The 25117-nt window shown below is 30.6% G+C and overlaps 1 protein-coding gene across 3 annotated transcripts in view; it reads right to left on the bottom strand.

Annotated features, from left to right (window-relative positions):
* LOC134715480 (death-associated protein kinase 1-like) overlaps positions 1-25117 on the bottom strand; it is a 107110-nt gene that overhangs the window by 46557 nt on the left and 35436 nt on the right. The window contains exons 6-9 of one of the 3 annotated variants that reach the window (XM_063577680.1): positions 22560-22712; positions 21973-22018; positions 19634-19723; positions 18266-18388 (exon numbers count right to left, since the gene is read on the bottom strand). In XM_063577680.1, coding sequence (XP_063433750.1) covers positions 18266-18388; positions 19634-19723; positions 21973-22018; positions 22560-22712 — 412 coding nt within the window. Of the gene's footprint in view, positions 1-5209; positions 7335-18265; positions 18389-19633; positions 19724-21972; positions 22019-22559; positions 22713-25117 lie in introns of those variants that run through there. The other 2 variants (XM_063577681.1, XM_063577682.1) reach the window with 2 other exon arrangements.

Genomic DNA, 25117 nt, shown 5'->3' on the forward strand with positions numbered 1-25117 from the left:
TTACAAGGTAGTTTTTCTACTAACAAGGAAACTACAACATTATCAATTATGAAATTTAAGCTATAAATATTCTTAAGAATTCAAAGGTAAATATACTCCAAACTTTACAATAGAAACAATACATGAGTTCACCAATTTTCTTGAAACTAGTCATACATATGTGTTTATCTACATTTCTATCAAATAAGAGCTATTATATAAATGTCAAAAAATAAAACAAAAAAGTTTTCAGATGAATTTCAGGTTGCAACTAAGAGTAGGTCACCAGAAGCTGCTCAGTAATTCTTCAATAATTATGTATGACATTCAAATTGAAATGACCCCAAAAGTACAAATGGGTTACTGTCATACTTCTATAGTTTATGGCGTAACAGATACTTAGTCAATCACAGTCACAATTTAATTTGTATTTATTTCTTGTCCATTTGACAAAGAATGGTTTCTCATTAGGGGATTTATTTTGTCTTTCTTGTTTAAAATAACATTGCACAATACATGACCAGACTCCTCTTTAAAGAAATACAATTGAATACCCAAAAAATCCCATTATGCAACAGCATTTAGGAAATGGTCCAATTTTTACAATTCAACAAGACATTTCAGAAAATTGACTGCCTAAGATTGAGACTTTTTCATCTTGAGTTTTCCTTATGAATAAAAGAGATGAAGGGAATATACAGCAACCTAATGATAAACAAAATACTGTAACTGGAATCTTGAATTCCCTTATCAGACTGCAATAAACAATACTAGAAACAATCCACCAAATATTCCATTCCACTGATGATAATATAAGTATGAAGAGAATTACACTGTATGTGATTTCAAAACAATGTTATCTGTCAGACATCATCACTCTTTTAAAACCCTATTTACAAAAAAAAATTAGCTAGAAAAAATTTCCAGTAACGGCAGCCATTTTTAATGGTCTTAAGACTACAGAAACCCAAAATTTTGTGTTCCCTATTATACTTAACTATCATTAAGATTGGTTGCATTGGCTCCGAGAAAACTGCCGGACAAAATAGGTGGAAGAATAATAATAATAATACAGAAAAAGAAACAGAGGAAAAGCAATATGTCACCCGACATTGTCGATCAGGTGACATAACTAGAGGCTCCAAAGAGCCTGTGTCGCTCACCTTGGTCTATGTAAACATTAAACAAAGGAAGCAGATGGATTAATGACAAAATTGTGTTTTGGTGATGGGGATGTGTTTGTAGATCTTACTTTACTAAACATTCTTCCTGCTTACAATTATCTCTATCTATAATGAACTTGGCCCAATAGTTTCAGTGGAAAATGTTAGTGAAAATTTACAAATTTTATGAAAATTGTTAAAAATTGACTTTAAAGGGCAATAACTCCTTAGGGGGTCAATTGACCATTTTGGTCATGTTGACTTATTTTTAGGTCTTACTTTGCTGTACATTATTGCTGTTTACAGTTTATCTCTATCCATTATAATATTCAAGAGAATAACAAAAAACGCCAAAATTTCCTTAAAATTACCAATTCAGGGGCAGCAACCTAAAAACCGGTTATCTGATTCATCTGACAATTCCAGGGCAGATAGATCTTCACATGATTAACAAATTCACTTCCTGTCAGATTTGCTCTAAATGCTTTGGTTTTTGAGTTATAAGCCAAAAACTGCATTTTACGTTCTATTTTTAGCCGTGGCGGCCATCTTGACTGGTATGCTGGGTCACTGGGCACAATTTTAAAACTAGATACCCCAATACTGATTGTGGCCAAGTTTGGTTAAATTTGGGCCAGTAGTTTCAGAGGAGAAGATTTTCATAAAAGATTACTAAGATTTATGAAAAATGGTCAAAAAATGACTATAAAGGGCAAGAACTCCTAAAGGGGTCAATTGACCATTTTGGTCATGTTGACTTATGTGTAGATCTTACTTTGCTGAACATTAATGCTGTTTACAGTTTATCTCTATCTATAATAATTTTCAAGATAATAACCCAAAACAGCAAAATTTCCTTAAAATTACCAATTCAGGGGCAGCAACCTAACAATGGGTTGTCCAATTCGTCTAAAAATTTCAGGGCAGATAAATCTTGACCTACTTAACAATTTTACACATGTCAGATTTGCTCTAAATGCTTTGGTTTGTGAGTTATTAGCCAAAAACTGCATTTTACCCCTATGTTCTATTTTTAGCCGTGGCGGCTATCTTGGTTGGTATGCCGAGTCACCAGACACAATTTTTAAACTAGATACCCCAATGACAATCGTGGCCAAGTTTGGTTAAATTTGGCCCAGTAGTTTCAGAGGAGAAGATTTTTGTAAAAGTTTACAGACTACGGCCGATGGACGCCGACGGACGCCAAGTGATGAGAAAAGCTCACTTAACCTTTCAGGTCAGGTGAGCTAAAAAAGAATGGACCAATAACAATATGTCACCCGACCTCCTTCATGGTGACATAATAATAAAAATAAGAAGAACTGAGCAAAAACAATTAACTAAAACAGTTCATCAATGAACCTTAGGAGTCCAAATACAAAACATGTAATATTTGTTGCTGGACATTAACCAGCTATATATAATTCAAGCTTTATTTTATAAAAAAAAAAAAAAGAAACTACAAACTTAGACTTATCAGGCAAGGATAAAAAGTGTTTGAAAATGAGCCAATTTTACCAAGACATTCTTTTGAAAAATTACTCATTATTAATTTTTGTTTTTAAAGAAATCACATATTTGTGTATGCTTAGAAACAATTCTTTTAGAATCTTGTTTTTAAATTCTGTCAGAATACTGTTTTTCCATTGAAAACAGATGTCTGACCATACACCAGATCCAATGTGTGCTTTTTTTTTTATACCAAAAGTTATTTACTGATGGAAAACACTTGTTATTTGTTTTTAATTCCATTTCAACCAGATATGTCAATCGATCAATTAAATCCTAAAAATAACTAAAAAAACTTTTGATCTATTTATACAATTATTTGTAAATAACAAAGTGTTTCTGTGTGTTCTTAACATGTCTAAATATCTCATCTTTTATAAAGCATGAAATAATGGGAAGACAAAAGATTAGATACAATAAGTAGTGACTACTTATTAAGTACCCTTTGATAATCAATTATCTAGTTGTGTAAAACTTCAAACTTACATTATATCATGGAAGTATCATACTTCCATGATTATATCAAACTCTAAAATAGTAAATAGTCAATATATCTGAATTACTTATTTGTTCAACTTCTTCTTGTCATGAATATGTATGCAATTAGTGGACAATAAACAAACAACAATCAATCAGCCTAATGGTTTCACAAATAGTTTATGAAGCCACCATAATCTTTGAGAAGTTTAATCTATGAATTTCGTACATCAAACGTGTTATAAAAGAGCAAGTTCAAGTGTTTTTATGTAATAGTTATATCAATGATCTTAAAATAAATTTTGGCAGTAAGAAACACCAGAGTTACATAGACATTTTGATCGTATAGAAATTTACTTTATTACTAATGTGCCTATTGGAAACTCAAATATGATATTCATTGTTTAAAGAATGTAGCATTACAACTTCACATCTTGATGAACAAATTTAACAAATCTGTAGGATAATAAAAAGCCTAAGTCAAGCCTGCATCACATTCAGATTAGTAGGGCCCATTGAAGTATTTTCTAAAGAAACCTTACCTAAATTATGAGCACCTTAAATCATTATAGCTTTTGATTGGGACTACAGGGGCGGATCCTGCCATTTTAAAAAGGGGGGTCCCAACCTAGGACAAAAAAGGGGGGGGGGGGGTCCAACTATATGTCCCCATTCAAATACATTGATCATCCAAAAAAATTGGGGGTTCCAACCCCCGGAACCCTCCCCCTGGATCCGCCACTGGACTATGGTCCACTAATTTGTGTACCCTATTGAACATTATTAAACCATTAATTCCTATCTAAGGGTTATAACTGTATCAAAAACTGTCATTGGCCTTTCATGGAATTTTAATATAAGGAGGTCTAATAGAATTTACTCTCAAACCTTTAAAGCATTAGTGCTTACAAAGTTAAATGTCAAATTTTAATTTTGCCGTATTTGCGAAATCTGTTGATAAAATATTCTAGTAGGCAGGTCTTTAAAAGAAAAGACATTTGACAAATAACTTAAAGAAGTATATAATTATATAATTATAAATAACATGAATACATTGCACCAGCTGTCAGATCAATATATACAAAGACGTGCAAAAAGTATTCAGTCACAATGGTGACATGTTTTCATTTGAAAAGTAGCGAGGTTCAAACTCATACTCATGCTATGAGTTAATAAACCAATCAAAAGTAACAAAAGTATGGAAATTTACAACCAGCTACTTAATTGTCATAATTTGGTCAAAAGTAGGTCAATTGAAGAAAATCTCAACTGTATATATCGAATAGCAACCCATTAGCTACAAGGGCATTGAAAAATGATTGTGCAGACTATCACTAGTTTTTCATGTCAAAAAGATTTGTTTCAGATTTTCAGAACTTTTCATATAATAAGTAGTGAACCAAAAATAGCTACTGATGCAGTGATTTCTAGGAAGAAAGATTGTTTTGAAGGCTATGGCCTCTATCCCTAATGAGGTCATACCAAAAAGTCAAAAATAAGTCAGTGCTGCTTCTCCAATAACCATTCGGCAGTTAGAAATTAAAGCGAAGACTCTGAATCTGACATGAATGATGTCTTAAGGGAAAGTAACATATCTTCCTGCAGACTGTTACCTTGTGAAATGACATAAACATCTGCATTGAGGACAGACAACAGTTGAGGATATTGTCATGTTGAACATTTCTCTAGGAACTGTAGTCAATGAAATTTGGTAAAAAGTAGATCTACATCTTGTGCGATTTGTCAAAAAACTTCATACCACTGCTTTGCATAAATCACTTCAATGTTTGCAAGGTAAACTGACAAGGGGAAAAAATCAGAGCCATTATCAGAAATTTTTCACAACTATTTTACCCTCTTTAGTTCTATTCATAGTAATGGTTAGTTGTCATGAAATAAATGATAAATGCCCTAATGATTTTTAAAATTAAATTTGTTACAATATTTATCAAAAATTCCTCAGTAATGCAACAGCTATTAATCTATTAATTCTGACTTATTTTATAAGAAAACCAGATGTTAGGTGACCATAAAAATCAAACCTATTTTATCCTTTGCTATAAATTTAATTTAAAAATTACCTCAAAAATGTTAGAAATAGTGACTGACTGATTATCAGGAATTTCTCCCTTATCCAAAATCTCTCCAGAAATGATTTCCTCCATTTCAAAGGAATCCTCTTCCAAAAAGCCCTCAGATATCATAGAATGACTTCCAGTGAGTTCTATGGTCCCACTTTCCTCAGACTCCTCTGTCATTTCACTATCCCATTCAAAATCACCATATTCACTTTCAAATTTGCAAATATAAGGCTTTGCTGTGGTGGTTTTTGAATTGTCATTTAAAGAATTTTGAAATGTATAAGAGTTGTCTCCCTTGTCCTCTTCACGAAAAAGACAGACATTATCAAATTTCTGTAAACTCCCTTCAGGTATCGAATCATTGCCATTGTCAGAATCATCAAACTGCATTACTAAGCCAGAATCTACATCAAAGTTCTCTGCAATGCTAGATTTATCACTTTTCTTTGCCACATTTTTATAACTGATGCTGATCTTGTCAGCTTTATAGAGTGTAGAGTGATCAGTCATATTGATGATTATGTTTACAAACTTCACAATTCACAGAATTTTCTTTAGACTGGGTAGTTAACATTTCAATAAATATTTCTACATCCAATTTTTTTGCCTATGATAGCTAACCAATTTCTTTGATTACAGGCAAGCATCAAGTTTTGGTCTATAAAATTTCACTTTTTACATCTCTTAGAAAATTTGAATATTAATTGTATAACCATATGCTTTATATAACATCTCTATGTTTTCATCCGCGTATTATCAATAAAATAGCTATTTGATCTTATCTGAGATATTACTAAAATCCGATAACATATCTTTGTCATTCAATCCTCGATCGTCACCTGTAATTTTCTACCCAATATTTGTTTTTTTATACACTTTTATGAATCATCTTTAAATTATTATACCCTGCCATATGCTTCAATTTATTTGCCTAATCCATTATCTCTTTGTAGTTTAATTATAAAATAGAGGGAGCCCATTCCATTAATGTTCTATAAACAAATTTATTTCTGCACAAAAATCTATTACATTCCCCAGAAGACATGCACCACTGCACTTTGTTTAATAGTTTTTTGTCATTCACAGTGCACTTTGCATCCATAAAGACTTTCTATCTTTATTTAAATTAGGTATTTCGAATGCATGTGCATTTAAAATAATAATCCTTTTTCCAATATTTACACATCAATCCTTTTGCTCAGCCTCAAATTTTTTGTTTCACAACATTCTTAACCTTGAAACACAAATATTTTTTTGTACTAGTCTGTCATGTCTGTATCTATTTGTATTTTCTCCAATAACATAACTAATTACAACTGGAGCCTGTAGTTATGCAACATAACAGCTGTTTCAATCCTTTTCATTTCATAGAATTATGATATTTATATTTCACCATATGTTTCTATCAGCTTTATGTCCTTCATAATCACAAGTTGCAGTTTTAAATTTCACAAATTTTCATTTTCCTGATATGTGAAAATTTTTCCTTATGCACTAACAATCATTCAAAGGATTAATAACATATATGTAGTGATTTGTTTACAAAATCATTATTCACTAATTATTCTGCTTTCATTGAACATATATATCTGGCAAACATAACCATATATCTGGCAGTAAAAAATATCCACACATACGAAAAAATTAGTTTAACTTCTTCACATCAAATTAATCTGAGCTGTTACATATGTATAATCTTATATCACTACTTAAGAAAATCAACTGACTTTAAATGATAGTAAAACATCAACAAAGTAAACTGTGCACTGTATTTAAATAACAAAATCATGTTACATTTCAGATCGATGTAGTTCTTATTACTGCACACGACTTCTTCAGATCGTAAAAAATCCTCAAACCACTCTCAATCTACATCCCTGTCAAGCATTAAATCTTTGATATTCCAAACATTTGTTTTTAAATGTTAACTGTGATGACTTTCCAATTAGTTTGATAAGACCTACATCAATGGATATTTATTGACCTGATATCTATTGACAGCAAAACCACACAAAAAACTCAATAAATTCTGTTCTACATTGGATAAATGCTGCATGTCACACTTCTCCTATTACATTTCAATCAATGGTAAAGGTTTTCTATAGATTTCTACTCCTCGACAGGTGCTTCTATACCTATACTAAATTCTCTGCCTATATAATGGTAGACTATATGTTATGATTACGTTACAAGCTCCTTATCCTCCCCTTAAAGATTTAATAAAGCCCTGATCAATCCATGATAAATTTCTATCATTAGCGTGTTTGTCCTAATTGATGAAGGTTTCAAAAGATTAATCCTAATGACCTTAGTCCATTTGTTTTTTCCACTTATTTATCAAAACATGTCAAGTCAACGATTATCTATTTATTATATTTTCCTAATTCAGGTCTCTGAACTCCCCCACTGTTTACTATGAAGTTTATATGTAAATTAATTGTCTCTCATTTAATTCTACACATCCTTAGATCTTTAATAAATAATTAGCCAGTTTGGTCCACTTTTAAAATCACTTCACTTAAAATGATGTCAAGAACATTTTTCACATTTATATTTTCTTAATATAGATATTTTTTTTATCTTATTGCAAGTTAAAACTGCTATCAACACTTTAAATCACATCTGCACAACTAATATGCAAGCTCCTTTCTTCCTCAAATAATGGGATAAAATTTATACCAATAATTTTACTTTCAAATTACTTCCATGTTTATAAGCTGTGATTATTATTATGCAGCCAACAAAATCATAAAAATATTATTTACCCCAGTTTTTTTGATAGTTTTACCATTCAATCTCACACAGAAAAATCTTAAAGGATGACATACATAGATAAGACTTTCTATACACTGCCAATATTAAACAATTATTTTTATTATATGATTTCAATAGAGTTATTTATTTGCTATAAATGCTTCACTAAGTAAATATAAGTGTTTATGAATAGAAAATCTGCATGAAATTTCAAAAGACAGTTCAGAAAAGATTTTAAAATTCAAAATTTGAAATTGCATATTTAACTTAGCATTAACTTTTGGTCTTTTCCTTCTGGCATAAAATTACAGGTTAAAAATCTTCAAAAATAATTAAAATTTAAAATCTTATTTTTTGTTAATCTTCTTTCAAAAAATTAAATAAAATTAAATATATGAAACTAATTCTATTTTTTACAAGTAAGCTTTAGTCTGAGAATAGAATCTAGGATAGAATAAAGAAGCATTAATGCCATTTTGTTTTCTTTGTCAACATGCCCTTAGTAATACCTAGAGATCTTTCTGATAGCTTAGGATAGAGGGAAATACTACTTGTACACATAATATTTAAAAGCAGCAGCATAGATAATAGATTTTTTTTCCATTGCATTTTTTACATATGATGCTATATGGATATTCACTTCAGTTATTTAGCATCTACAATGAACATGACTTTTTTTTTACGTTTTTTTTCAAAAGACTAATCAATACAGTGGGGGGAAAACAAATCCAAATAAACATATTTAGAATTGTTGATAGATTGTGATATTTTATAAAAAAAAATCCAAGTCCCATGTGAACAGGTTGTATCCTATCTCTTAAGTGATAAAAGTATAAATCCATTGTCAAACAAATGTTTAACAAATAATAATTCCACATGATAAATTTGATCTTTCTGAACTTTTAATTTACAGATTTCACTAGAGATCCTCAATTGTAGATAACATTAAAACCCAGTTTGAATAAAGCAATACTTCCTTATCTTGATAATCACATGTCAAATACTTCCTTTTCTTATCAATGCAATTTGGATCTTTAGGTCTTTACAAAGACCACAAATTGTTATCATTATAAAAGAGTTACTTGAATTTCTAACAGACTTGGAAAGGAAAATAGCTGAAACTTGCAAAGGAGTAGGTCCAGTAAGACCCCTTTTTGGCCCCAAAATATAGCAGTTTCACAAAATTGTTAAAATGTAAACTTTTAGTTATTTATTGGAAAGTAGAATGCTTCTGCTACATAAATATGAGCTGTTTTTGACTAAACAATGCACATATATCGTGTACCAGCATCATTAAGTCATGCTAAATTACTGAAATCTTCACAATTTTAGCCTTTTAGTTAAATTTTAGACGGTTTCCATCTTAAATGAAAGTGGCCACATTTGTGTTCATTCTTAATATTGAAATTTAAGTTGTATTTGATGATAATACATAACATATATAAAGTTTGAGGATGAACACAGATGCTGCCACTTTCATTTTTGACAAAAAACATCTGAAAAGTGACATTTTTGGCATATTTGATAGATTTTTCATATATAAGCTTAAATCAGAACTTTTTTAATGAGTAAATCAGTTAAAATTTTGCACATAAACTAATTGAATCAATTGAAATAGACACTCAAGTGTTTAAAAAGTATCCAAAATCTTAAGTCAGATAAACCTGAAATTTGAGGCCAAAATTGGCCCTTACCGGACCTACTCCTTTATCAGGATAAAATTGTTTTTTTTTAAAGTTTAATAGAGATTGTTGTCATAATTTCCAATTTCAAACCTTTCTCATGTGAGTCTTCCAAAACAGATTTGTGCCTCCAGCAGTGCACACTGTCTGTTTTACATACAATGAAGTTGTGTGCCTGCTATTATAATTTTTATTACTGACTTTTTGGGGGTCACTTAATCCAAATAGTGTGAGCCTAAATTAGGAAGTCCATCTTTTAGTATGGAAAAGCCCCAAATAACTGTGATAAAAAAATATCACAGCAGATGCACCACCACTTCATGTCCTTAAATAGAAGGTGTGCATACATGACAAGAAAAAGTCACTTATAAAAATTATAACAGCAGGCACATTACTTCATTGTATGTAAAACAGACAGTGAGCATTGATAGAATTTTGTCAAGACATTTTCAAGGTTGCAGATCAACAAAATGTGAAAGGTAGAACCACAACCCATTAATCTAGAATTTCAAAATTCCCATGTTCAATAATAGCCCATTTACATTTTAATTCTAAACTTAATGAATACATTTAAGGCAAAAAAACATACAATTTCAGCATGAAAAGAACTGATTGTAACTTCAGCAAGATGAACTAGGATGTTCCTGAAAATGTAATGATGGAAAAATAGATCAGAGTGCCATTATCAGGAAGGAAGCTTACAAAATTCCCCTCATTAATCCTTACAAGTTTAATGATCACAACTTACAGAGAATCTGAGAAATATAAATCATTCAGCTTTTACTTTTAGGCTATTTTACTCTCTTGTATGCTTGTTGACCCTACCTTTTGCAGGTTGTAGTTTTAAACTCCTGTATAACTTCAGACTAACAAGAATAAGCATATCCTTACTCTATTTCAAAATATCAGAAAACAGAAAGTGGATAAGTGTCATCAGAGAAAGCACACATGTTACTCCTCATAATTTTTGAGATGCTGACTTCAATATGGAAGTCAATGTGTTCAGTAGTCCAGGAGAAATAAGTGACAAAAAGTTATATTCATGTTACATATCGAAAAATTCAAAGAACACAATTATTATAAAGCAAAATGACATATACACACAAATAAAGTACAAATTAGGTAAAATATAAATACAAGGGAAACACAAAATAAGAATACAACCACAAAAATTCCATCTGTCAAAAGAGCCCCTCTGGACACATCTGCTTCAGGACTGCTCAAAGCCAAAAATTCTGAGAGTTGGATGCATGGATTATATTCCAAGCTAGGTCAAGAGCATACATTCATCCTGTATTATTTGTGAAAATAACGCTGAATATATATTTATTAGGTCTTAGTACCTTGAGTTGCAGTTGTTAGCTCTTGAATATTGTATATGAGTAATGAAAAGTATACTCTTAGTCTATAAACTGGTGAAGCTGGTATATTGCTCCTTAGGGAAGGAAAATTTATAATTTCAAAATTGTAATTGTCTTGTATTGTCATAGACTATGGTACTGACATGACAGCAGGAGTCAAATTAAAGGTACATGTATCTGTCTAAAAGTTGGATAACATCAACCCAATCTAAAGCAAGTCGTGTACAAGCCCTTGAATGGTTTCTGGTCCACTTGCAGTTTGAGCAAATGATCATTTGTGATTTTCAAGACATAATGCTGTCCATTAAAACTTTCAAATAGACAACCTAACTTTTACCACCAAGAAACAATGGTTAAACAGCTTCCTTGTAAGCATCAATTCTTAATCAAAGAAATCCTGATAAGAAAAACAAGCTCTGGTATATCAGAAAAATCTTTATTCAATATGCAGCTGCTATTTGAATGCTGCTACATAAAATGGAAAGCTGACAATAGGAAAATTAAAGTCTTCTAGTGGTTGTTATGTTTAGTTCTCAACCAATCAAATGTTGATTTTTAGGTAAAAAGAAAATATATGAAGCATGTAACAAATGACAACAGTTGTATGCTTTAAATAATTTATTTTTGATAATTTCAAAGTTTATAATTATGCATATTTTTTCTGAAGGTTCAATCATTATGCAACCAAAGCCTACAATGTTATTCTGGAATAAACATGAGACAATTGAAACAGTCAAATTACAATGCAAAGCAAAATATTATGATTTTAACAAGGGATGTCAACGAGTACTCGAGTACTGGAGTATCGCTCAGTACTATAGTATCGAATACCAAAATGATAGTCTACTAATTGGTCTCCTGTTTGAATATTGCTGCTTTCCCAAGCTTCAACAAAAATGTCTTCATTGAGAGCGCCTCCCAGGAAATTAAATATGATATATAAATTAATAAAAAAATAAAATACAATACGATTGGTTGCATAAACTGTCATTTAAAATTCTCCCAAACTGATGTAGATTTTGAACAAGACCACTTTTCCAAATCTTACACTTTTAGCTTGTCTTAGTTACTCCCCACCTCTATACTGTCAGAGCATATATTTTCATCAGCAGGGCTGTTATTTACCTAACAAAGTTGAGAAATCCCCTCGTCCCAGAAAACTTATGCAGATAATACTTTTGAATAATAACAAATTCAAAGCACCATGCCTCCCCCCTCAGACAACGATTAAAGGCATTAGAAAGTATTTATATCACCCCTTTGTTAATTATTAAATGAGCTATTAGTTATGGGATAAAATGCCTTTGGCGATTATCTACTCCTAGGATATAATGTTAAGGGTTTAATGTTCATAAGAAAACAGCATACAATACTTAAAATGGATATAATTTTGTGTTTCCATTTTGTAGATGTTTTACCAAGCGAGCACTCGAGTATCGCTCGGTAAATCCAACGAGTACTCGAGTAGTAAATCATCACTGAGTTGACGTCCCTAATTTTAACAAAAACAATTATCCAGAAATGGTTGAAAAGGCAAATTTCATTCAGATTCAAGAAATTCCTTGAATTTGAACTTATAAGCAAACATAGGTACAATGATTTTAATATAATTAAATACCAAAGAGAAATGTTTTTAGACAATCCAAAAATTTTGCAATGAAGATGACCTTCACCCTTGCCTCAAACAAAATTTAGAAAAACAATAATAACATCATTGAACAACCATAATGATAATGGAATGGTAAAAATGATTGCCACTCTATTTTAAATGAAGTCATCACTTTCACAAAAGGACACAAAACAAATCTGCAACATTTTTTTTAAAACATCTGGATGAAATATTGTATTAATTAAGAAGGACATAGTTTAAGTTTTAATCCTGGAATCAGGGATCCTGATCCCGAAATCCTGGGGCTAAAAAACATGAAATCGAGAGTCCTGAATTTAAAGAAATTTAAATCCTGACATCCCGAAATTCGAAAAAAGAATTCCCGGATCAATCCCGAAATCCCGAGCTTAAAAATACCGGATCCCAGAGTCCTGATAAGGTACGACCCCCACCCAACACTGTATATTCTTAAATGAACTAAGTCTAAATGCTTTTTTTTCAATTATTAAACTTAATTCTTTTATAAAGGAGATGATGATACAATTTTAATAAAAGCAGACAAAAAGTGTCAACAGATGTCAGCAACCTTTGACCTGTGTAAAACAATGAGTTTTCCATTATGTATTATCTTTTTGAGTTATACATTTTTATAATATTCAGATTAGGACAGAAAATACCTTTTTTATTATTGTAGGTTTCCAAAATTAGCATATCTGTAGAAAAATTCTATTATAAACAAGTAGTTCTATCATTATAAAAAGCTTATAAAAAAATAATGGACCTTTTCTATCTTTTATATAAAAGAATTCAATATTTAAGCAAAATGACTTTGGATGTATAGACCCAGGTCGCTTTCTAAGACGCTACAAACAGTGGGATCATGCAACACTGTAGTCAAGACAAACACACATGTATAACATATAGCACTATTTAGAACATTTAAATTATCACAAAACCACATTGAGACAGTTACACACACAAACAAATATAAATCCATCACAATATTACACCACTATAAACAATCTCCTCTGATAAGCAGCTTTTAACAGTGTAAAAGAAACTCGGTTTTTGACTGATTTATGAAAAAAATGAGAAAATTCTTACAAGAAAGAGAGCTCTGATCTATAATTTTTACAAGAGGGAGAAGTCCTAGGTGTAATTCTTACAAGAGAGAGAAGTTATAGGTGTAATTCTTAAAAGAGAGAGAAGTTATAGGTGTAATTCTTACAAGAGGGAGAACTCCTGCTTTTATGCTTACAAGAGAAAGAAATCCTACATAATTCTTACAAGAGGAAGAACTCCTAGCTGTTATGCTTACAAGAGGGAAAACTCCTAGGTATAATGCTAACAAGAGGGAAAACTCCTAGGCATAATGCTTACAAGAGGGAAAAATCCTAGGTATAATGCTTACAAGAGGGAAAACTCCTAGGCATAATGCTTACAAGAGGGAAAACTCCTAGACATAATGCTTACAAGAGGGAAAACTCCTAGGCATAATGCTTACAAGAGGGAAAACTCCTGGGCATAATGCTTACAAGAGGGAAAACTCCTAGGCATATGCTCACAAGAGGAAAACTAGATGTTATTCTTACAATAGAAAGAACTACTGGGTGTAAACCAAAGTGATTATCCTATTCTTCTATGGAGATAAAGAGAACATAGAAAAACATCAAACACTTCTTTTGGAGGTAAACAGAAACATATAAAACCACAACTCATGATTTTACAAACTTTGCTCACTTTGTTAATATGATTTCATTTAGGGTAGAAAACATTGTAAAATCTTCTGAATTAAAAATCAAACGACATTGATTTATCTTTTCTCTCCATTCTCTGCCTACACAGACACCACATAACAAATAGGACAGTTTTAATGCATGTAAAACTGAAGTAAATCGGAATGTCTGAAAAATATAAATATTCATGAAACTAGCTCATCATATGTTCTGATTATATAAAATGCACAATCTTTTTTCAAGAAATAAAATCAACCTAACAAAAAACATAAAGGGGTCAATTAATTGGAATCTAGAGTGTGTTACGTTTATTTAATACAAACTACATTTTATTCTTGAATTTAAATGATTTCAAAATCCTAGTAATATTTTTAAACTTACAACAGCAAAGATTTACATCTAGTTACAACTTTTAAGTTAAAAAAAATATAAAAGATACTATCAACCTAACCATGCTTATCTGAACACAAGAATTTCCACTGTTAGTCATGTAGCATTTCAATTCCACTGTTAGTAACATTGAAGGTATGTTCAGATTACTGGTATCATACAACTACAGTGAATGGGAGGTAACTCTATCCTTTTGTTTTATTCTTTTAATAAATATCTGTTGATTTTATTGTAGTTGACATGTAATCACACATTTCTCTTATACATTGTATTATTAAATACTGTGGATTCATTATTATTTGTGGGATACCAATTTTCATGATTTCTTTGGTACAGGTTAACAGCGAAATTAAATGTTCAACGAATGACAAATCTTATATAGGGCTGTATGCAGACCTGGGCAAATCCATGAAATTGATTATCCATGAATATGCAAGTTTTTCTTTATCCACAAAAATTGATACCCACGAAAATAAATGAGTCCACAGTATGCTGAATGGAAAAGACTCCATAAGTCTGTTTGGCTTATGTCTTATTCCATTGTATTTATGCAAATAAAATATGTTTAAACTAAATCAAACATTAGGTAAAATTATACTTTACATAACTAAGACCATCAGAATAATTTGTATGAACATTCATGAATCATTTTTCTGACTTTCATTTCAAAGTATTAATTCATTTCCTTACAAGTAAGTTCAGGATTTTGCCATGAGTGTCTTCTAATTAAAATTATTTATAATTATAAATTATTTATTTGATATTTAAAGTCATGATGCAGCGACATATAATGACACACAAACTAATCTAATGGCCTTAGCAAGCATGTAATATTGACAACATAGACTGGCAGGTGATTCATTCCTCTACAAAGCTGTGAATATCTGAAAAGTGGTTAGAAAAGTTAGTGATAGCAGGTCTTAGCATAGAATTCAGTTACTTAAGCATGTGGCCATATGTTGTGGTTTGGTCCATAACATAAAATGGAAATCAAATCCATGCAATTATGTTAATTAACTTGAAAGATCATATTAAACGATCAAAACCTCTTTATCCTTTTTTAAAAGTTAATGAAATATTTTCATTAAAATCGTGCAATAAAAAAAATTTATTGTACAAAAAAAGGAAAACAAATTTGTGTAAAGTGTTACAAAAAGAAAACAAGGTTTGGTCTTTTTAAATTATGGTACAATTAATTCTATGCCAAGATAATTATGAGAGTTAATTGTCAGAATTATGGTCTGTATCTTCCTCCACACTTGAGAACTCCTAAAGGAAGAGAAAAAGAATGAAATACCATTAGTAAATTGTGTTCATTGCTTACACACAATGTGACCATATGAATGACGCAAACCATGTGTAATAAAAAACAATTAGAATTATCTCCCTTTCTAACCATTACCATAACCTTGACCCTAAAACAAGTACTGTGAAAGTACTTTAAAACGTGGGTATCAATTTTTGTGGTTTGAACAATATTTACATGTTCGTGGGTTTTTAAATTCGTGGATTTTAGAAATCTATAAAAAAAAAAAAAAAAAAAAAGGCCTTTAGAAACGAAGGTAACAAATAGTCTGGATCATGAAGGAAATTGCAAAGTAAACATTGACCCGTGTAAATCTTAGTGATAACACCAATTAACCCATGATAAAGTGATCACCAGATTAAAGACCATCAAAGGTGTTAATTAGGCCATAAACATGTCACCTAAAGAAAACAGTAATATAAACAAATGCTATAAACGTATCTTATATTGTCCAAGAATTCTTATTAAAGCCCAGCATGAAATTATTATTTCCCATAAGTGCGAGGACTATGAGGATATAAAATGGACACTTTATCATACTAGCATATCAATAATGGAAAGATGCCTTTCATCGATCAAAACTATTTTTTATTAAAAGATCAAAAGTTGTACAGTTTAGGTTATTAAAGATTAAATGGGTAAATCCTGCATGCAGTTGTAGTTCTGTGACCGCTATTAAGGTATTCTCAGTTTTGACGTTATTCAATATATCATTTTCTAGATCATATCAGTAGTCAAACATACCGATGGGGATCTTTCAATGTCTTGATTTGGACAATGGTTGTTTTATTTCGTTGGACACTTAAATTCGTGAATAAAGTCATCCAAGAAAACCACGAAAATTGGTACCCCACGAATAAAAGTACTTTCACAGTATTCCAATAATAAAACATCATAAATAGATTGACTAGAACAGCCTACTTGCTAATGCATGTTAATGATCAAATAGGTTTTTTATAAAAATTGAAGAATTATGTATATCCTGTATACTGACTAAAATTTTAAAACTAGTTAAATAATTAATGTTAAATAAAATATAGCAATGCAGCTGCAATCCATGATAAAAATATGTCTAGCTGACCAATATGTTAAAAAAAATGCATTACACATGGTTGTTATCCATTTGAACATATTTTTGTTGTAGTAAAAGGTAATACATGTATCATAATAAATGAAATTGCATCACTGAGATAATCAGAACATTACCACAAAGGAGATAACTCAAGATATTTTCTTCCATTTACAAGTACAAATGTATTATGTTATGTATAATGAATGCTGCTGTTGAACATTTGGTGTTTTATGTGTTTCTACCTAATATCTATCAAAAGTTTTGTGACTGCGAAGTGCATTGTGGCATTAATAATTATTTTTCCTCTTTCACTAAAAGCACTCTTCAGCTAGTCATGTTATTAAAACACTTGTTTTAGGGGAATGTTCCATCAAAACATACATGTTAGCAACGGAAGGCAGTATGAAAATTGTGAATTGTGTAACCACCCATAGAATCAATTTTAGTTATCTGCATACATTTTAAACTTGTACGTCACAATATTTCACACACATCCATAGTGATAAATTCAAGTTGCCCCTGGGTTCTATGTGTGTTTTTATAGAACACCATTGAACAAAAAATAAGTGTACTATGAAAATTTTCAAAACCAGATAGCTAATCATTTCAATGCTCTTCACTCTTTTTCATACATAAAAAGACAAAGTTAAAAATGTAAAACAACAGGCTGAAAAAGAATATAAACCATCTCTAAACTGAAAGAAAAATATCCCTTTCTAAGACAGAATCTATATGACCCACCTTACAGGAAGGATATTCTTATGATTCAGTCAACATACATTCTATTGTATTATAATAAAGCTTATTAGTTTGTAACAAGCAACTCGTAAAACAGCCTATCTGACAGAGGTAGACCATCATAAAAATGGAAATAACATTTTTATGAAAGACTTTTCTATACAAAGATTAAACAAGAATGTGTCCATAGTACATAGTAAACTCTAACTTGGCATAAAAATTAGAAATAACGTACCATGATGTGTCCTAATTTTCAACTTGATAGGTTTAAAACTTCATCAAAAACTACCTTGACCAAAAACTTTATCCTGAAACGGGACAGACAAACTAACTGACGAACGAATGGACAACAGAGACTGGAAAACATAATGCCCCTAGCTGAGGGAAAAAAACATTAAATGCACAAACCTCTTCATCCTCTTCATCCAGGGTATTCTTGCTTCCATTACTTAGTAAATCTAAACTTCTTGACTTCCGTAACTGTGCACTGCGAGACAGACGATTACATAATGATACTATCTTCAAAGATTGCTGAAAAATTATTAAGTTGGAATATTTCTTATACACTCATATAACACTTGTGGATAAACTTTTATGAATTTGGAAATTTCAATACAGAAAAACAGTTACCTTATATGTATGTACAATCAAAGATTAACCAAATTTCAATTGGCTAGTTTGAAATGAATCTGTTAACTACTTAACAGGAATGTTTGCAACAAACTACACAGCATGCACACATAAATAACATATATTTCAGATAGCAATTTATCTGTCTATTTGTTCTATAATAGATCTACATGCTTTTTCATGTCTTTGTGCCTTAAAGTGTTGTCTCTTGAATAAATACTTCTTTGATATGTTAGGCGTGCAGTCATTATTGAAAATATGCATGAATATCTACATCTCTATTATATGCCAGGGTTTTTATTTGCAATAATCAGTCAAAAATCTTAACTGGTTAATAAATGTTTAATATGAGTACTTTTCTATATTCTAGTTGCATATCACAAATTAAAATCTTGCTTGACAGTTGACAACATGCCTAAGACTATATATATTTTTAATAGAGGGCATTGGTGTCTATCATATCTTAAGGGCTCTTGAGTGGATGAGAGTCTAAAAGTTTTTGCAAAAAACATGTATAAAATACTATTAAATGTAGGCCACCAAAATGAAACAGAAATTCCATTTTTAAATCATGATTATGATTTTCATTACAATAATTAGCTGTAGGCAAAGTTTGCAAAATGTCAGCCATGAGGTAAAGGTAAACTCTAGACACATTTAGAAAAATTGAGGTAGTGATTTTTCTTAACCTAATGACAAATATTTCAAGCATATGAATACTGTAAAACAACTAACTTTCATGAGCTATATATTTTTGCAAGAAGAAAAATAACGCAAACATTGATTGTCGCAGATATGTAAAACTTTGATTATCCCCTTATTTTTCTTTATCAATTAATATAGAATGGCGAAATTAAATAGCCACAAAATGGAAAAAAAGGGCTAAACGTGAAATAAAGTATCCTTGAATATTAGTTGGTTTACAGTATCCTGAATAAATGTAGGTTGTAGTTTATTAGTAACAAAGATTTTGTCTTCCATACAATATTTTCATTTGAGTAATACATCAAACAGCTTATTCAATATCTGCATTTATTAATAGGTGACTTCACTATTATCAAAACAAATATAAATATAACACTACTATCAAGTTTTAACTTTTCAACTACATTTTATTGACATAGTGTTTTTTTTATAATATAATACCTTCCACCGTCTTCTAGCTAAGAATGCCTTGAGATGTTCTATATTTATAGTAGAAGTTCTTCTGATGTCTTGTTCAGTTTTCTCTTTTGGCTGAAGAAAATTGTTAGTTGAATATACATGCTTGTTAATTAATTATGTTTGAACAGTTTTAATTTGTCTATACATTTAAACAATGACTATAATAAACCAATTTACTGTATTCCATTTACTGTGGATTCATCAGATTTCTTGGGTACCAATTTATATGAAATGAGGAAAAAGTTGATTTTCCTGGATATTTGATTTCATGGTTTTATTGAAGTCCACGTACAATTCAATAGAAATATTCAAATCCACAGTATATTATGAAAGCCAAATAGTTTTTATCTCGTGTATGAAATGAGGGTTTTCATCTTTCTGATGATCTATCAAGATTCTGAAATTAAATGGAACGATATTTTTTTCTCAATGAATCTTTAACAATCTTAAATTTTAAGGAAAAGCAAATAAAATGTAGAGAGTTGCATATAAAAGTGAGGCTTCACAATAATTTGATAATTTCTACAACTAAGTTAAAAATTTAATTTCAATGTTAACTTATTGGCATTCATGTAATTCTTGTTTGAAATTAACTCAGTAAATTGATTTATTTGGACCTAATACTCAAGTACTGGTTATCAAGATGTAATGTTCAACATATTCTAACTGAAATCTAATCATACTGGTCACTCCATGCTAGCATACCAACAATGAACCATTCCTTGGCATGCATATCTATACACTACAATTATCTCCCTTAGAACACTGCATAAAAATACTTTTCTGGAAACATTGACTATTGCTCAATAATTTATGGATAAAATTCCACGAGTTCTGTGGTACTTATGCTTAGATCATTCATCTATTGTCTTGTAAATCATGAAGGTTGAAAGTGAAAACAAATTCATGTTAATTACAAAATAATTTACGGCATTATAACACAATTCATTCTTATACATACAGAGGGGTAAACAATACATCAGTGAAGTAATCACTTAGCTAATATACTAAAGTCACCCAAAATATTGTTCAGTATGTTTAATTGATTATGACAAATCATTATTTAATGAATTTGAATAATAATAAATCTATACTTGAAATCATGGACCAAAATCATTACCAGAATTCAAAATAGTATAGTGAATAAATCAGGGTACGTTTTTTGCAAAGGTTTGAATAGACTTTTTCATTTTACTGACTTTTTTCTCCTGCGTATATAATTTTTCAACAGGTTACTTTATTTGTGGTAGAACATTCTGGTACTTCGTCAAGGAAATGCAGGTATAAAATATAAAACCAGGCTTAACATTGAAAAAATAAGGGGAAAGATACATGTATTATTAGCTGTTTTCAGATGGTTTGTTGTGTATGGTAAAAATGAAGCAGTTATGTTTCCCCAGAATTGATACAATGACAAGCTCCATTTTACTTATTTTAGTTGCCCTTTCTTGACCAGGTACCAGAATGTCCAACCACAAAATAGGTAACATGTTGCAAAATTATATACTCCGAAAAAAGTTGAAAAGTCAAAAGTCAGTAAATGTGATAATTTTGGCCCAAGCAATAGTGAGGGCTAAAATAACATGAATATAATGCCTACCCATGTTAAAACTACATTAAAGTATAGCTTGCATCAATTATTTCGATTCCGATTAGGACAATTAAGGTATTTTTTTTTTATGTCTGGTGTGTATAAGTGTAAATGTAAAGCCATTGTGTAGGCTCTTCCATGAACCTCCCTTTTTTGTTTGTAAAGAAGCAAACAACTGGCACTGAGGGGAGGAGTTTTGAAAAACCAGCATGAACGGGTGTCGTATGTAGGTCAAATATATCAATTTCCAAATGCAACACATTACAGTCATAATAAATGAATTATTAACAATGTGTACATCTTTTAAGAGTTTGGAAGTGTTTTAAGATAATGAAATATATTAAATGCATGCCAATTTGATAAAATTCATTATTCTGCAGTAGTCAATATAAGCATGTGCAAACAAAAATTATTGGATTTAGAGCATGGGTTTATTCACAAAGCAAAAGAAGCACGTCATATTAGAATAGTCTGTAAAAATAAATAATCTGGGATTTGTATGATTTTTATTGTTTTTTTATTTAATTTTTTTTAAAGAAAAAATGTGCATAAGTTCAAATCACTTCTTAGTGACACACTGTATTGAAACATTAAAATGTATGTTTTTTCCAAAATACAAACACACATACACATAAAATATATATGTTTGTAACATTCCTTCCAAGATGTCAATACCGGTACATACTGCACATACATTTAACATTATCAAGAGTGTTGTAAATTAACTTACTTTAATCCAAGGATGCTGTAGACAGGACTGCACTGTGCCTCTTTTTCTGTTTAATGAAGAAAAAAACAATGAAAAATATAAAAGTAGAGTACTACAAATCTTGAAATTTAAATAAATGCATTTCATAAATAGTATGCTAAAATATTAAGCAAATCATTTATGATCTAGTTGGATTTTTTTTTATTTTGAGATGGTTTTTTTTTTATAGTTTTTAGTTTATTATCTAGTCCTTGCAGTAACGTAAGAGCTTTTCACATCAAGATCACTGTTAAAGACCTTCCAATATAAATTTAGATGAAGAACAGCAATAATAGTGATGATCCTCAACTGTATTGCTTATGTACAAGTACTTCATGGGATACTTTGTCTTCTGCACATTAATCAATATCTCTTTATTTTCAACCTTTAGACATATTGTGTACAGTTGTAAGGTTTGTAATTTCCAATAAAGATATATCTATAAATTAAAACTCATCATTCACATGCAAGACCCATTGGTGGCCTTTGGCTGTTGTCTGCTCTTTGGTCGGGTTGTTGTCTCTTTAACATATTCCCCATTTCCATTCTCAATTTTATCTTACAATTACCTAGTGTTTTTGACAAACAGTTTTTTAATGAAATCTTTGGCTAAATCACTGGTAGAAGAGAAGTATTCTTCATCAAACTGGTATGATACAGAGGTAATGTTCTCATATGTCTCCTGTTGTTCATCCCCCAGGAATGGAGAAGCACCACTTAATCTGCAAACATAAAAAAGTACCTGAATTTATCTGTGTTAACAATATCAACAGCCTCATATGTGAACTATATAAAAACACTTACAGGAACGGTTGCACTCAAACTAAAAATAACATAAAAGCAGAGTTTGGAATACCTGAAACTTCAAAACTTGTAAGTAGCAAGGCAGACATTAAATTTCAGTCAAGCACGAAAAGTAGGTCAGCAAAACAATATCTGCTAAACCATAAAAGCCTAAAGTAAGTAACATACTACATTTACTTTCTTACAAATGACATATAAATATCTCAGCAACCAAAGTGACCTAGTTTCAATAGAAGGACAATAGATTGCTCTAGTTTTTACTTGGTTAGGTCGGTAATTGGGTAGTTAGATGAATAAAACTTTACCAGTCCCTTTACATTGTAATTTAAGTCAGGTGACCTAAAATTGATACTAATATTCACTGATTCAATTCTTTAAATCACATATACAATTTAATAAATACTGAAGTGAGACTTGAGAATAGGGATTATCTACCACTTCAGCAAGTGTGATACAATATTTCTCCACTCTAGAGGCTAGACAAGCTTAAAAAGAATTTAAAATTAAACTGTCTAGAGTGGAGAAATATCATTTTGCACAAGATTCAGTGGTGGAATCTATTTCTCTATAAATGACTTTTACACAATAATGAGACAAATTTTTTCAGTGATCTTCAAAGAGATATGTGTTCTTTCTATGGGACATCATCATGCATGGTTGCTTTTTTTCAGGTGTCACATTCTCACAATAGGAATTTCATGGGAAAGACACAAAAAAAATGACATTGTAATAGATTTTTCTTTTTCTTTTTAAAAATCAACAGGTCAAGAAATAATAATCATCTATATATTAGATAAAGCTAAAAAAAAACAGGTTTGAAATGTAGACCACAGTCATCTTATTGGCATTTGTACATGTTTAAATATTTTTTCATTTCATGTAATCAATTTAATTAGTCACTAGGAATCTGCTTTTACACTGTATAAAATTAACAGTTATAGACTTTTACCACCAAATATCAAAAATGCTTCAAAATTTATTAAAACTATTATACTTTAAACTTGTTTGGCTTTCTTACTATTTTGATTTGAGCATCACTGATGAGTCTTATGTAGGTTAGACCATTGGTTTTCCCGTAATTTTGGGGCCCTTTATAGCTTGCTGTTAGGTGTTAGTCAAGGCTCCATGTTGAAGGGAGTACCTTGACTTATAATGGTTTACTTTTATGAATTGTTACTTGGATGGAGAGTTGTCGAATTGGCACTTATATCACATCTTCCTATATCTATAAACATGTGTCTGGCATATCAAATTATAAGCCTGGTTCCTTTGATAACTATTAACTACATTGGCAAATCATAGCATTTGTTCTAGCCAGATAAATAATTGAAATCAAACAAAGTTAAATGTTGGACCCTGATTTGGACCAACTTGAAAACTGGGCAAATCTAAATAGATATAGGAAGATGTGGTGTGAGTGCCAATGAGACAACTCTCCATCCAAATAACAATTTAAAAAGTAAACCATTATAGGTTAAAGTACGGCCTTCAACACAGAGCCTTGGCTCACACCGAACAACAAGCTATAAAGGGCCCCAAAATTACTAGTGTAAAACCATTCAAACAGGAAAACCAACGGTCTAATCTATATAAACAAAACGAGAAACGAGAAACACGTATATATTACATAAACAAACAACAACTACTGTACATCAGATTCCTGACTTAGGACAGGTGCAAACATTTGCAGCGGGATTAAACATTTTAATGGATCCAAACCTTCTCCCTTTTTCTGAAACAATAGCATAACATCACAACATAGAAAAACATACAATAAAATATCAATTGGCAGACTTAACTCAATCAAAAAACGTATGATTACACAATGAACGAATAAATTGGATCTGCGATATCTGAATACAAATGCACAGTTAATTAAATATTAGAGACAAACATTCATGACCGAAAAGCTAACAAACAAATTCAAACAAAGCCATGGCAGGACATCACTGAGAAAAATTTAACCAATCAACATTCACTTTAGAAAAACCGGTTTTAAAAAAAATAATTATAATCTTGAAGTTTATACAAATGAAGTAAGAATAAGTGAAAAATTGAAGATACAAATGTATTACCTAAAATAATGCATGGTTAGATTCAACATATCAAAGAACCCCCAAGAATTTAATTTTTGTTAAAATCAAACTAAGTTTAATTTAGACCCTTTGGACCGTAATGTAGACCAATTTGAAAACGGGGCCCAAAAACCAAAAAACTTAATACACTGTTATATTCAGCATATTAAAGAATCCTAAGAATTCAAGAAATAAAACCCCATTGAAATTGGTCAAGAAATAAGCCTGTTTTTGGCCCCTTTTAGGCT

Source organism: Mytilus trossulus, chromosome 4, assembly GCF_036588685.1.
Source record: "Mytilus trossulus isolate FHL-02 chromosome 4, PNRI_Mtr1.1.1.hap1, whole genome shotgun sequence".
Lineage (NCBI taxonomy): Eukaryota > Metazoa > Mollusca > Bivalvia > Mytilida > Mytilidae > Mytilus > Mytilus trossulus.